At 40.9% G+C, this 16065-nt stretch overlaps 2 protein-coding genes across 2 annotated transcripts; both read right to left on the reverse strand.

The window, feature by feature from the left end:
* Positions 1-4651: 4651 nt before the first annotated feature.
* Positions 4652-10852, reverse strand: larp7 (La ribonucleoprotein 7, transcriptional regulator). Its single transcript, XM_079216243.1, has 13 exons — positions 10712-10852; positions 10034-10227; positions 9805-9905; positions 9638-9721; positions 9078-9242; positions 8852-8954; positions 8390-8698; positions 8058-8211; positions 7788-7930; positions 7188-7300; positions 6608-6767; positions 5369-5460; positions 4652-5071 (listed from the first exon to the last, which is right to left on the reverse strand). Exons 2-13 carry the CDS (start codon positions 10218-10220, stop codon positions 4994-4996), a joined length of 1689 nt encoding a protein of 562 aa, XP_079072369.1. The 5' UTR covers positions 10221-10227; positions 10712-10852; the 3' UTR covers positions 4652-4993.
* A 128-nt stretch (positions 10853-10980) lies between these two features.
* LOC306733598 (NACHT, LRR and PYD domains-containing protein 3-like) lies at positions 10981-15172 on the reverse strand (the record flags this gene model as incomplete). The annotated part of the gene is made up of 6 exons (XM_079214866.1): positions 10981-11821; positions 11920-11997; positions 12480-12563; positions 12721-12804; positions 12996-14712; positions 14863-15172. 6 exons carry the CDS (start codon positions 15170-15172, stop codon positions 11503-11505), a joined length of 2592 nt encoding a protein of 863 aa, XP_079070992.1. The 3' UTR covers positions 10981-11502.
* Positions 15173-16065: the final 893 nt, after the last annotated feature.

Below are 16065 nucleotides of genomic sequence, written 5' to 3' on the forward strand. Positions count from 1 at the left end.
TAATCTCGCAAGGCTAATAAAGTACTTTGGACATAATTCATCAAACGTGTCTTTTCCACTTTATGCAACCACCAAATGGGATATTTGCAATCCGCTTTCCGCACCAAAAAAAAGCACATCATGTGTCGCAGCATCCTCGCTTGACAACCGGCCTGCATCACAGTAATCCAGGTTTATTTTTAGAAGCTCTCGGCTGCTGCGTGCTACTCTTGGTCAACACACACCCATGTTCTTTTGGTCAATAATTCATATGCAGCAGAGCAGAGACACAGAGCAGGCTACGACAACTCTCGAGACACAGGACGCCAAAAAGCGCTCCGGGTGCACCGCCGGACGAGAGATGCACCAAAACACCGCGAGGCAGCAGGACGACAAGCAGGCCACATCCACGAGGTGAGGGGGTCTACTTGTGCTTGATTTGTGGAAACGTCGCAATTGTGGTCATGAAGAAAACACAAAATACTAGCTAGTTGCTTATATTGTTTCAAAATGTCCTTTATTTGTAATGGTATTATGTGACCTGTAGTTGAAGGATTCTTTTTGAGGGGGTGGATACGTTTACAACATGTGTGATCAGGTTTACTCTTGCATGGGGATTTGTGCTGGTTTTAAAACTATATAGGTTATACAATATATTAGATTATCTTCGTAAAAGGTATATTCTAACTCAGGGAACACAAACAATTGAAATGTTTTCTGAATATTTCTTATATGTCACTTTATTCTACATTTTCTTTGACCCCTTATATATTCAAGCATTTATACATGGCTTTGTTTTTCTTTCTTTCTGGTGTAATGTTAATGTACATTTGTGGCACAATTGCCTTGATGTTGAAAGTGTAAACTTGATGTCCAGGGAGCACTTCTGCTCTCGGAGAGCCCAGACACGGCCCTCTGTCACCACGCAGTACCAGGAGAGGTTCCTTCCCCCACACCGCCACACGGCCATCGCCTCAAGCTCAGCACTGAGGGACCCGTACCCTTCACTGAAGGGGACTAGTGCTGAAATGACCACGTTGAGGTAATATCCAAAGTTGTTGCTCTCATGTTATGTTCCTGGTGGGTGAGGCAGAGCGATGCCTCTTGGCCCACCTGGGTGCCTCATGTCAAGGCCGCCCCATTGTGGTGATGAAAGGCACTCTGGGAAATGTAGGAGACTGGTGTTGAGCAGGACACAGCGCATCACATGATTTACAGAGCAGAGGGAGAATAGGGGATTGGACATGTTTTTAAAGTCTACCCATTTTTTTTTTTAAAGAAGCAAATTCCCAACATTAACATGTGTTTCAGATCAATCTGTGCGACCAACAAATGGACCAAACAACCCCCAAAAGCCCCGCTGCAACCATCTGAGTCAACCAAATACCACCGGAGATGCACCAGCATCACACACAATCCTATGCGCTTTGAAGTGGACCTGATGGCATCCAAGGTGGAGGACTACACGTCAGTGTACAAAAGTAAGCAACTTGACCAGGAGTGGAGTCGTTCTTTGCCGGAATAGAAAACAACAAATATGCACACCCTGATACAAATTCCCTCCCTCTGTCTCTTTTTTCTTTTTCTCCCCCGCAGACGATTTCCAGGCGTGGAAAGTTAAGAAGCGCCTGCCATACAAGCTAGCTGACAGCTTGCGAGTCAACCAAGGATTAGTTGTCACAGACCATCCCTCCCAAGGAGTCCCACAGGTGCGAAAACCACAACCTTTTGAAAGCGTCACCAGCTACAGATCTGACTACGTCACCCATCCAGTGCAGCCCATACGCAGGGTGAAGCCTGCGCACCCGACCAAAGGTCTGCTGTCGGAGCCTGCTGTGGCTTTGAAGCCAAGGGTGGCGTGGGAAGTAAACCAAGACATTTGTGACAAGGCCAGCGCTTTCTTTCAGGAGTTCAAGGCCTGGTCCCTCGAAAACAAGTTCCGCGGCAAAGGCAAAGCCAGAGAATCCGGTCCACCGGCAGACGACCGTGGCGTCCTGTCCACGACATGTGGAGACGACACGGAACTCAAGTGCCGGTGTGCCAAACCAGGCCTACAGACACTCCAAGCTTTCACCAAAAGTCCAAGGACTAAAAATTAAGATGCTCAAGTGATGGAGTAAAAATAGCTTGATGAAAAGTGGGGGACTTACTTTCAGTAAGAACTTTGTAAATGTAAATATTTTCTAGTTTTTCACGGTTATTATATATTTGCTACAGAGTACTAATTTTATATTCCTGCACTCTTAAGTAAACATGCATGCATGATGCACTAATTATGGCAATGTTTTGGATTGTTATGCTGGTCCACGTTTCCAAAAATGGATGTCAGGGATTACTTGAAATGTTATTGTGTACTGTAAGCATTACAATTACCATAGTTCAGCACAGTTCTTATTCCTGCTGAGTGTGAGGCCAAGGGCCTTGTGCTTAAAAAAAAATATATATATATATATTTTGGTTCAGTCGTTTTTGGCATTTATTAAATCAAAGACATCTATTGTGGAAAAAAAAGATATAGAGCACTTTCTTAACCTCTATGGTAAGTATGAGGGCATTTTCTTTTTTATGATTTGTTTCTTTGCACACAACATAGATGTATGAGCACTGGCTGTGTCGCTGCTGTTGGAAGAGGTGTGATGCTGTAGTTTGATGCTGTTCTTTCTATATATATATTATATATATATATATATATATATATATATATATATATATATAACATCGAAGATCGAAGAAAAAGCTCGTAAATTTATGTTTTGTAGATTATTTCTCCATTGTAACAAAACTTCTTGGCAATAAATTGTATACTGTGGGAAAGCTTGTTAATTTTCCTTTTAAACAGTGCCCCATTTGTAAGGAACATGCATTTCTGGGATGAGCAGCACAGCTGAGTATGTGGGTTGTGCCCATGAAAGATTTGACAAATATGCCAATGGCAAACATCTTATTCTGCTGTTGCTATTGACTCTTGTTTGGTGGATTGGATGATTAAAGTATATCAGTAACAAGGAAGAAACAAGACATATTGGCAATTTTACAATGTATTCATTTAATAAACAGTCAGGAGCGTCAGTAGTCACAAAAGCCTGGCTCCTCCTCCTCATGCTGCTCACCAGCCTGGTGAACACTGCTGTGGGACGGTCTTCTACTCCTCAAGCTGATGAACAAGTGTTCAATGGGCTGAGGTCAGGACTGCTGGAGGCCATTCCAGTCTCTCTACTCCCAAATTCTGCAGGTCTCTGATGAACCCGCTCTGTGGGGGCCCCACTAGAGAGACACACCCCACAGTTTGAGAACCACTGGTTTAACAATACCAGTTATTTCGTTCCGCGGGGATGCTTTGTCATTGTATCAGGGGTCTTTTTCCACAAACCTGTTATTTTGGTTAATGTATATGCCCTAAATTGGGATGATGATCATTCATAGGCAAAGTTATTTCATTAATACCAGATTTAAACTCACAACAACTCATGTTTGGAGGGTGATCTAAACTGTACATTTAACCCAGTAATGGACATTCGAATCCTAATTCTACAAAACCGTCAAAAAAGGCCAAATCATTATCTCTTATTATGGATCCAATAGTAAATGTCGAGCTTTGGCGTTCTTTATTTCCATAGCAATCTCCTATTTTTCCCCAGTGCACCACTCATACAGTAGAATAGACTCTTTATTGATCGAACCTAGGTGGGTGTACCAGTTGTTGGGTTGTATATGTTAACAAAAAGCTGAAAAACAATGGAAATATTAGTTAAAGTACATGTTAACTGTATTATGTGTCTGTCAATAATGTCAAATAAATAATATTTTTTTTAAATTAAAGCAGTGATGTCTGGGCCATCGCAACCTTTGTGCACGTCGGGGTCTACTGGCAGGATCCCGGCTCACACGGCCGAGGACGCGTCCACGAGTTAGACGTTTTTTTCCTCCATGGAGTGTTGCTGGAAATTATTATTAAGAATGAAGTTGCATTCCAATTTGGAATGCAACTGCCCTGGGACTGAAGACTCCAGGATGTACTGGACCAGATCTTCGGACAAGAGTGTCTTGGGCCAATGGTGGAATTTGTGAGGAACCCCCATCAGCTCATGGTTTCTAGCAGAAGCTAAGCTTTTCTAGAGACCAGGCTGATGGAGAGATGCAGAGCTGCTACACAACCAGGTAGCTTCTACATTTACAACAATAAAAGCCATAAACACAACTGAGATTATGTAACGGCAGCTATTTTTACACCATTAAGCAGCTCACTGATACTCATTTTGAGTGTTATGTAATCTACTTGATTTAAGGCATTTCATATTCCGTTTGGGAAACGAGTTTGCACAAGTTATAGCTAAATGTGATCTATCACAACAATTACTGAACGGTGTGGCAATACAAATGTTGCACCTGCTAAACAGTGATTGAGAGAGATTATATATATATATATATATATATATAATATAATATATATATATATATATATATATATATATATATATATATATATATATATATATATATATATATATATATATATATATATATCTTATATAGCTTATTTGTGAGTATATTTGTGTATATTTGTGTTATTTGTGTATATATATATATATATATATATATATATATATATATATATATATATATATATATATATATATATATCCAAACAATAAATGCTACGATAATCAAAGAATTATATTTTTATTAAAAAACAAAAAGGCAAATATCCTCAAAAGGAAATGTCAAGACTTGAACACGACTTTACAGGGAAAACCCGTCAAAACAGTCATATCTACAACTCTTTCTGTTTTAAGTCATCAATTAAAAGAAAAAAAATGTTGCTAAACTGTCTATACGTGTAGCAGCTCCAGTGCAAACAAAAAATAAGGAGACATTTTAACTAGTTACAGTTGTTCAAGTTTTCCATTCAGTTCTCTTTCAGTTCAATGCGCATTAACTGTCCTCTTCGAATCTCATTACGTAAAGTCCACATCGTTAAACATGTATGGTTTTCAAAAACCAGCGTCGGCAGCTATCAGTCTTCTTGGAAACGGATGTGCTTATGGGCCTCCTTGGCCCGGGCGAGGATGATTTTTTCAGCTTTGGATATGAGCTGAAGAAAATAAGAAATTAAATGGCATAGTTAAATAAATAAATGGGAGGCAGCACTGTTTTAACGATGGAACGTGACTGAGTGTATCTGACAACATTATTCCAGATATTAATACATATAAAAAAAAATGAAGACTAAGATTATATATCCCAAATACCACATTTGGATTTCTCATATTTTTACTTTAGATCAAACTTACTGTAAACATCTTTATTCAATCAAAAAGGAAGGATCAATAATATATTGCTGTGCACAGATATATATATATATGTTTAAAAATGTCAAGGAGGATCTCACCTTCTCTGTCCCCCTCTTCTTTTCCCTCGGACGATTGAGCTTGACTTGGCGGTCCACGAGGATCTTCTGCCAGTACCGTTGTTCATGGTCACCTTTAAGTCATTGAATGGAGATTTATTATGGCAATATTATTACCCATGGCTCAAAATTTCAATCCACAGTTCATAAAAAAAACCTTTGACACACAAAACTGAAGATGAGCTGATGGGCACCGTCCCAATAAATTATTTTCACCGTCATCAATTATGAAAACCAGCTCAGTCACCCGAGTCCTCTTCTCAACCGGAGGGGATCGAGTGGACATACTGTGGGTGCTTTTCACGACAATGACTTCAATAACATGCTTCCTCACGGCCTCTCTCTCCTCCCTTAACCTGGACGCCGCTCCCCCTCCGCCACCACGGAGGATCTTCCGATCCCTTGAACGACGACGAGCTTCTGAAGGGGTGTAGAGCGAGGAAACACTGGTGTGTCCTTTGCAGAAGTCTATTCAGCACCCGTGACCCGTATAAAAGGGCCGTGACACACAGCTGGAATAATCTCAAACCATGACGGGACTTTTGAAGTCACAAGTGGTAGTTGTTTGTGATGATCAAATGCACAATCAAACTATCTGCTCTTCACGGTTCCTTTATGACGTTTCACCTTAATATTTTTTGTGTTTTTATCATTGAATATAGCTACATCTAGTTCAACTGCTATAATTGTGATATGAGGTTTACAATGCAAATTATATGGTCATATAGATAGATAGATAGATAGATAGATAGAAGTGTAATATTTATATGAGTCTATTTGTATAGTACTTTTCATAAGAACATTTGAAGTTCTTCATACAATAAAATACATAAAGGCATGTCTGGACATTCTTGTCTATTACACCTGTTACGGCCTGCCTAGTGTGCCTAGGGGAACACAGGCCTAACACAACACACAAAAGGAAAATAGCTTATTTGTGAATTGAATTAAAAGTAAATATATGGAGATGCTGTGAAAAGCGTTTGTCATAAAATACCGCATTATAACAATAAAATCAGACAGATGATCCACATCACATTTAATTGTTATTGCTTTAAAATGCCGGATACGAGGCAAGGATGACTCCCATTGCTATGTGCCTGGATATCCCTTGGGGGAGACCAAGATACGAGCAGTCATAATAGCGTAGCCTAATGAAAAGCATCCTGGGAGCAACGCAAAAATAAATCTACCGCAAACGAGGGAAATAAAAATACATACCTGCGAGAATCTCGACCTTCCAGCTGTGCTCCTTCTGTAGCTCTGCTCTCGCCTCACTGACGACTTTAGCATCTTCCACGGTGTGAAAGCGGATGTAACCCTCAACATCGCCGTCCAAGGTGTCAATGTAAGCTACTGGGGCTATTTTGCTCAGAGCATCCTACAAAAAATAAAAAAATATATATGGTCAATAATTTTAAAGTTAATGAGATTTAAGTTTAGTAAAACAGGTACTACTGGTGATCATAACGTTCTTGTATATCAAAATGTAAACATCTGTAACATACGCCAACCTGTCCAGCGTTGCTTGTTTGGAGAAAGTTACAGGACACTTTTTCTAATCCAAACTATTGCTTTACGAAACCAGATTAACTATCTGCTTTGAATCCAGACGAAAGGCACATCTCCTTCATTCTTTGATATTATGCCATCACAGAAACTTATATATCAAAAATATTTGATATATACATTGGAATAGGAAGGAAAAACAGCATTAACCAGTAGCTTGGTTTGTCATTTTTTTTGATTTGATATAGATGATGTGGAAAATTGCCAGTAGAGCTGATGAGTTACATTGTACCTTGATGAACTTCCTCCCTGGCAGCGGCTTGTTGTCGGTAATCTTCATGATGACCCCACTGGTGAACTGAGGGCCGAGGTTCGTCTCCTTCTCACTCTTCTCACTCTTCACAACTAGAAAAAGGAAACAAACATCATCGCATTAAACAGAGCTGAACCCTTCGTGCCCGTGTATTCTAACCAGCAGCTGCAGAGCCATCTCGCTTCTGTGAGAAGATGTTAATTATTAATTAATCTTCTCAATTATTCATTATTACAATCAACTCTTAATTATCCAGTTTGATTTGATGTTTTTGGGAGAAATACCTTGATGTCGATACTGTTGAGGACAGGTTTGACTGTCATCTTCAACGATGTTAGCGGGTAACAGTTAAGCGCTAAAATGTATCGGTAAAAAAAATCTGTCTTTTTTAAAACATATCTCCCACAAGAAACATTTTTTTTTTTTTAGACAACTTCATTGTACTTAATTTCAGCATCCACTTTTTGCTTTATTTCATATGTTCAAATCTTTAGGTTTTAAAACCCCTATTTTAACAGTCTACAGTTTGTCCATCTGAACTGGAATCACTACCGTAAAATAATTGGAGACCAAACTCACCGTTACCGTCTTGAGGATCGTTGTTTGTCTCCATTAGACTCTTGTGCTCCTTGTGATCAATCTTATAGATGCACTTCTTCAAGGACTTCATGCTGCACTTCTGCAAGGTCAGATACTCCTCCTTCAACTCAAGCCACACTTTCCTAATGCAGCCAAAAGAGGAACAAAGAGAATCATCAGTGTGTTGAAGTTAATTTTGTTCTGCGGGGGATTTACAATTACAAATTCATTATTGTTGACACATGAAGAAGAACGTAAGTGGAATCTTACTTGGACAGAACCCGGAGTGGGATGACTTCTTCTCCTATTTTCAGTTTCTCCTTGTGTTTCTTTTTCCTCTTCCTCTTTGCTTTAACCGCTGCATCATCTCTGTTTTCTTTCCCTTCTTCAATGCCTCCCTCCGTGTCACTTTTAGTGGGTGTATCTGAAAGGGGAACACAGTTAATAACACATCAACTAACTTGTGGTTTCATTGCTGTAAAAACTCAGCAAATGCATATACAATGTTAGAATTTTAGGAAGTGAAGATATTTGTATCTTGACTTGTTTTCTCATCTTTAGTGTTTCTGTATTGTTGACCAGCAGTTACTGAGATCACTTACTAGGCTTAATTAAATCTTTCTCCTTCTCTCCAGTTTCACTTTCACTCGTCCTCCTCATCTTAGACGGCACGTCACCTTCGGGTCCCTCTGCCGTCTGAGACCGTCGTCTTTTTCTCTCTGGCAGTTTTTCCAGTGTCTTCGGAGTGGCGGCGACATCCGATTTAAAATCCCCCGCTTCCATGCGCCTCCTCTTTAGCTCCGACGGTTCTGCTTCCCTGTCTTGCTCTCTGGATTCTTCAGCGAGAGTCTGTACTGTGGCACCTTCTTTCTTTCTCTTTTTCTTTCTCTTTTTCTTCTCGTCTTCTTCACCTGCCGCACATGAATGTCAATACAACAAATTGCATTAAAAACCTTGTTCTTGATATCATGCCAGCATCATATTTCTCACGAGACAGGGGTTTTCAGTTCATGGGAGGTCGAGAGAGGAAATGATGTAAATGAAGCGATTTTATTTAATTGTACCTGATGGTGGATTGTCGACTGGCAGCGGGAAGGGCTTCCCACTTTTTGTCTTGGGGAAAATGCCTGGCTTCCTGGGAGCATCTTCAGGAGGGTTGTTCAGCATCTGTTTCAAAGGTCATAATTGTCCGTGAGTTTTCTTCATGCCAAAATCAAACACTGGGCTGAATGACTAATCAGATACTTTAGGACAACAATGACATTGTACTGATTTTATTAAAGTTATCACCTCTATGGCTTTCTGTGCTTGTTCCCCCGTCTCAAACTCTACAAAGGCAAAACCTTTGGGGTCGTTACTGGTCTTGTATCTCGGGATGCTGACATAAACCACATTCCCGCATTTTGTGAACACTCTCTCTATCCAGCTGTGCGACACATCCTTGGGCAAGAGTTCCTTGTGAAAAAAGAAAGAAAAGTATTATCTTATGATCCAACAGTATTGTTAATACCAGCAGGCATACAACGCTTGTCAAAATAACCAGCATGAGTATGCAAGTCTCTATGCAGAAAAGAGTTCAATGTAAGGTGTATTTCCGATGATGACGAGGGAACAACAATCTTTATGGACTCAGATACATGAACATGTTTCCCTATAGACAGTTTACACAGAACAATTTAGGTCCATGTTTAATTCCTCAGCTTATGTCATTCCCAAACCCTTCACCAGAAAGTTAAGTAGGTCACATTTGGAATTGTTATGTTTACAACTAAATATGCAATGCTGTGTCTTTTTGTATGTGTAGTTCAGACATTTCAGAGTGAAATAAGAATTCATTTATTTTTTTTTACCACGTAGACTGTGCGTTCATCAACATCATTTGGTATGTCTCCAATCGGAAATAGACGTCTAATTTTATCTCCCTCGAGGTTAATCTGAAACAAAAAACGGGAACACATTTGTATTCATTGGACATTAGTTTGGAGCATTAAAAGACATCCAAAAAAAAAAAGTGTACCTCAACGACAGAAGAATCTTTCAGCGCTCTGGCAATCAGCTTGGTGTCATTTGTCAGCTTCTTCATTCGATTGAAGCTTGCCAACATAGATAGATCAACATCTAAAAACAAATAACATAGTTGGTACAATGTTTAAGACTAAATCCAATGTGTTCGTGTCATTAACAGCACTAAACGATTAGAAGGCTGATTTAAATGTAGTGCAGTTTTGATATTGATAGCCCCTTACATCCATCATCTGACTCATCGATGATTTTTTTAAGAAAACGGTCCTTATGAAGGTTGACGTCTCCAAACCAGAAGTCCACTTGCCTCTTCACATCACCCAGCAGCTGTTTAACACGGGACCGCTTCTTTTTGTCGGTCTCCTTGTTTTTACTGCTGGGTTCTGCAGCTTCCCCCTCCGTGTCGATCATCCTGCGGCTGAGACGGTAACACAGAGCAGCAACATGCATGTTGTCAAACAGCGCAGTAAATGTCCATTTACGTGGAAAGTTACGTCCACATGAAGACTGTGGTCGTGGACTGAGCCGCGCTATTTGGTTACTAGATAGTCTCCTTCATTTACACACAAAGTAAAATTAACAGTTACTTCATGAAATAATGTTCACACAGAATAACCCAGCAGTGTGAACACACCCCTTGAGTAGCTAAATAAATAACATTCACACGAGCGCTAGTTAGTAAAACACTGTAAAATTCACGTGCAGGGTTTTGGCTCTGCTTAGCGAGCCAATCGTGTGTTAGCTATCGCAAAACGTTACCTTTAGCTCGCAAACACGTCGGTTCGCGGGTCGTGCCATTTAAAAAAGATACAACTAATATAAGCTAGTCAGGCCCACTGCATTTCATAATACGTCGACCGCTCACTTAACATTGAACTGGCATAACAATCAAGATAACTCACCCTATTTTAGATGAGGAACCCGTCTACTTTGACGCGCTGCATACACGAAATATAACAAAAACCGAGTTAGCTCGCTGGCTAACTTCATATGAATAACTACTTGAGTTGTCGCAGAATATATTCGTCAGTTTAGGATCAGGGGATGTAGTTTACACAACTTCCGGTAAATTATTCCAAAATAAAACACAACAAATACCTTGTATGCGTTGGAAGTTTCAACATTTTATTGACAATTGTCCACAAGTTCCAACAAATTGGATCAGATTTTCTAAATAAATTAAATATAAAAAAAATGTATACACACCTTACATATATTACGTTGGAATTGACAAAGAGTAGCATTATAAACTAAAATAGAAAACAGATCAATATATGATAAAATATATAAATAAATAAAATGTCCCAATAACAAACGTCTTTCAATAGGCATTTTTAGAAATGATGTAATAGTTTCGCCAACACAAAAAAGTCTCACTTTCATGTGACATTGTTTGTGCATTTATTTTGAAGAAGAAAAAAACCACACGATACGTGTTCGAATCATAAGTGTATAAAGAGAACAGTCTGCAATTTAGCACAGAATTTGAGTAACGGAAACCTATCCTGTCGGTGAGCATCGCCGTGACGTGGCCGGTTAGCTCAGTTGGTTAGAGCGTGGTGCTAATAACGCCAAGGTCGCGGGTTCGACCCCCGTACTGGCCATTCATGTTTTCCTTCACCAGCCTAGTCTTCCACCATTAAATGCCCTTCTAGCTAGCTTATAACTTGAAGCAGCTCTAGTCCTTTGCCTCTCAGTAGTTCAATAGCTGATCAAACTTGTTGAGCTTCTTTCTCATGTCGTCCTCAGTGCAGCACTCAATCCTGTGCTTGATGAGCTGTGCTAGCTCCTTGTAGAAAGTCTTCGCCCACTGGGCCTCTAAGCAGTGGACTGATATGTTGCACACTTTGTGGAGTACCGTCACTAACTTCTCATTGCTGCTGACCTCGCACCTTTTGAAAACCCATTTCCCCCACGCTGCCCACATCTCATCATCTGTGAAGCTCACAGTTATGCTTTCTTGGGTGCAAAATGACTCTGGATCTGTATCAGTTAAGTCATTCCATATGGCTCTGTATGAAGATGGAATCAAAAGAAGCGTAATTAATATATCAACAATCGATATTGTTGAAATATATGAGAAATATTTGTTGAAACAAGTCACACTCACACAACTTTCTTCAGAGGGTTTGGGGTCAAATCACTGAGTGACAGCAGACCTTTGTAGCTCACTCGGTTTCCCTCCATCCTGTGAAGGCATGTATAAGTAACATATCCTGAATAATGTATTGAATGTTTTACACATGAATAACTCGGCACACCAAATATGGTTTCAAATATGAAATTCTATTCAGCATCTTTTTTCTTTTTATGAGATGATACTTTTTAACAGAAAATGGCCTTATAGTTAGCTGTACTTGAATTGTACGTGATTGAAGATTGCAGCATGTAGTCGATGGTACCTGCAATCAGGCTTTATTAAGAATATAAATGCTGTTTTGTTGCTTAAATATACAGCTGTTATACTGAGCTGGAGTTAAGTTAACCAAAAAGTAAGTTTACAGGATGGGCATGAAGGTTGCCTTTGCAACAGTTTGCAAAAACAATTTACTATTTCTTCATAATTTCACCCAGTTTTGAAGTAATCCATGAATCAGACAACCACAAATCTGGAAAGAATTTCATTTCCCTAATATTTGTCCACATGACATATTGTGACAAGTCTCTTACCACAGCTCTTGAAGGATTTTTTTCACCCGTATTGCACTAGAAATAGCAAGTAGTTCATCATCACCGATGTTTGACCATCCAAGTCTAAAATGGGAAGTGTGAAACATGTCTGGGTGATTCTTTATTTTCAAATAACGATTGCACTCTTTATATCCACTTAGTGCTCGCAATTGTTTCTATACAGAGACATATTAGTTTCCTACTTATTAACAAAAGCCTGTCAAGTCAATTGACATCTTACCCAAGGTGGGTTATACTTTCTGAGACTTGCAGCACGTCCGCAATGACTTGAACTGTATTCATATCCAGGTTATTTTCTCCAAGCCTTAAAAATGAAAAAGAATTAGTGGAATTAGTGCAGAAACCACATTATATATTCCTCAACATTGTAGTGGTGAAACTTGATACTTTACTTCTTGATGCGTGCAGAGCGATATGCATTGTTCACATGCAACTGAATTTATTTTTAAATTATTTAATAAGCTTCTGCAAACTTTATTTTTATGAGGAACTTACCAAAGTCTGTTACATCTGAGCAGCAGGGGCTGAATGCCTCGAAGTGCGTCACAGTCTACTCCTGTCCCTGTCAGATCCAGCTCTGTTATTATGCCCTTCGTAAGGTTCAAGAAGTACTTGATTGCATTGTAATCCATTTGGGAGAGTGTTTCATCGCTGACATTCACTTGCAGTGTCTTTGGTTGCACAGCAAGAGCCAGAGACGGGTCCTGTTGTTCAAACAGGCAGTGTAAGTGGTTTAGGATATGGGCCCCACTCTCACAGTGCGTTGTAAGCTCTCGGATGATCCTCTCGCGATAGTTGTCCACTTTGTCCCTATGGCAACTCAGCCCCACCTGCCTTGATAGAAGATTAGCATTGCGTTCAGAGAGGATTCCAGAAAGGAAGCGGTTGAAGAGGTCCAAATGTCCGTTGCTGGACCCGTCCCCTGCACTGTGCTGAAGTGCATCTGGTAATGGGTGATCCGTCACTGCACAATAAACTGCAGCAAAGAACTCTTGAACAGTAAGGTGCGCGAAAGAGTAAACCTCCTCAGTGCAGCCAGGCTCTTGTGCCACTGTCCTGTCAAGAAAGGTACTCACAAGGCTGCATCCCGCTAACACCGCAACATCTCGGTCGTTGGCGTAGAATAGAGTCTGATGCTCCATCAGCTTTTGGAAGGCCAGGTGTCCCAGCTTCAGCACGATATCCGACAGCGGCTGAACGGTCCCTGCTCCTTGCTCTCGGCGAAATGTTTCGGCTCTTGCTTGAGTGTGAGAGCGAAGCATGGCCACCAGGTACTGCACATAAATGTCCGTCATGGTCTTGGGGCTCTCTCCACAGAGGTCTTTGCTTTCTTTAAGGATGCAGCACACGATGTAGCAAAACGCAGGTATGTAGCACAGCGTCAGCATCAGTTCGTTCGCTGACACCACCGCGAACATGCGGTCCGCAGTTGCACTGTCCTGGAAATAACGTAAGAAGAAGTCTTGAACTTCGGTCAAGGAGAAGCCAGCGATGAGCACAAAGCGGTCGACGCAGCCCACAGGGATGTAGTTGATGGCTGCTGGTCGACTCGTGAGCATGACAGAAGCGTTGGGAAGCAGCTCACCTTGCATCAGACTCCCAAAGACATCCACCACCTCTGCATCTTCATCTGGCTCAGTCACAAATGAGTCTACATCACAGCTCCTGTAGTGTCTGAACTCATCAAAGCCATCTAAGATGATCAGCAGCTTGTTGTCATTTGCTAAAATGTTATCCAGTTCCTTGGCGAGGTGCTTGTTTTTACGCAGGACCAGCTCCCGGAAGTTCGTAGGTTTGTCGATCAGATTCAGGTCTCTGAAGGTCATGTGAACGATGAAATCAAATCCAAGATGGTCCCTGTTTCCACCAAAATCAAACAGCATTTTCTGCACCAGGATGGTCTTTCCGATGCCGGCCACCCCGGACACCAGAACTTTCTTGACCGGACGACTTCCATTTGCGCTTGAAAAGAGTTTGGCTGGTGCGATTTTCCTTTGCACCGCCGACTTCTGCTGCAGAGACAGTCGCTTTTGTCCAAATGTCAGCACCTCATGTCTTTTGATCTCCAAGCCCTGGTGTCCGTCGGCCAGCAACAGATTGACATAATGTTCCGAAAAAAAGATTTTCTCTCCGTGACGAGTGTTGTAGAAGAGCATGCTCTCACTCCGACGGGCGAGGACATCTTTATGCTTTTGTTTGACTTTGTTGTACTCTACAGAAGAAGATAAGATTCATGTTTGATTTGTCCTTCATGAACACGTCGAATAGTACTTCATGAACACCACAGAATGCACTGTTTATATGAACAAGCGTTTAACTCTTGGCATTATAGTCATCTTAAATGTACCAATGCATTGCATACCTACGGACTGAGGATGGTCTGTGTCGCCTTCTTGGGAGTGTGTCTCTGCCTCTTTCTGATGACTGCTGATTGACAGAAAAATCTTAGCTGCTTCCTCACCTTTACACGTCAGGATATCCAACACCGTTCTCACTCTGGCCCGGGGCCCCGACTGACACAACACCTCCTCACGGTCATCCCGAGTGAACACTTCCCGACTGACTAAGATGTCCAGCAGAGAGTCAATCCGCCCCTCCAGTTCATCAATGAGGGAAACGCGCAGAACCCTGAGTGCTGTCAAGCAAGATTTACAACCATCGTTTTCCACCATCACCAATCTGAAATCGTAGCACCTAGATTCATGTTAAGCAATTTCCCCTCATAATTTAGAGGAATCCTGTGAACGCAGGCTGAGAAAAATAATGTAAACTGTATGTCATGAGTACAGAAAGAGGAAAGCGTTCTCCCTGTGACAACATTGTGTCGATGAAAGAGCTGTGTTGTAATAACGCGACAGACGAGCATGTCCTGTTCTTCCTGTTACTATTAGAACCTCCCATCACAAGATTTTATGTGTGTCACAAAGTTTTGTGAGTGAGTTGAAATGAATGGATTAGTGTTGAAGAGAATTTAATGATTTATATGTTGTACTACTGTACTTTGACTAAAGTTTCATGTCCCACTTATACTAAAGAAGGTGTCTCGAAGCTGAGAAATCGTAACTGGTCAAGTTCTCAGTCGCTTTTGACCTTGGCTAAACAGATTAGATACAGACAGACTGTCTTTGCTGCTGATGTCAGCTAGATGTCTGAATTACAGACGGACTCAGCTCCCTTTTTCGCTACTAAGACTGAGACAAATATGAAAGTCAGATAAGGGGGAGTCTCACAGAAATGGGATAAATATTCATTGTTCTTAGAGAACGAGGCCCACTCTCATTCTGGGGGTGTGCTGACTGTGTGCAGACTGTATGCAGAGCAGACCATCAGAGGAGCTGAGTCCAAGGCCTTGTAGGTATGCATTTCATGTATGTGTGTAATTGCTAAATAAATAACCTCAACTGTAATATAACCTGTTCTGTCAATTATTGAACACTCGAGGAATATCCTGGCGAGGAGGATTCCTTTTCAGTGTACTGATTTGACAGGAATTTAGTTGTCCAAACGATCCACTTTAATACGTCTGTTACACCCCGTGGTGGCTCGGAGTGGGACGCAACATAAA

This window comes from Taurulus bubalis (genome assembly GCF_910589615.1).
Source record: "Taurulus bubalis genome assembly, chromosome: 3".
Lineage (NCBI taxonomy): Eukaryota > Metazoa > Chordata > Actinopteri > Perciformes > Cottidae > Taurulus > Taurulus bubalis.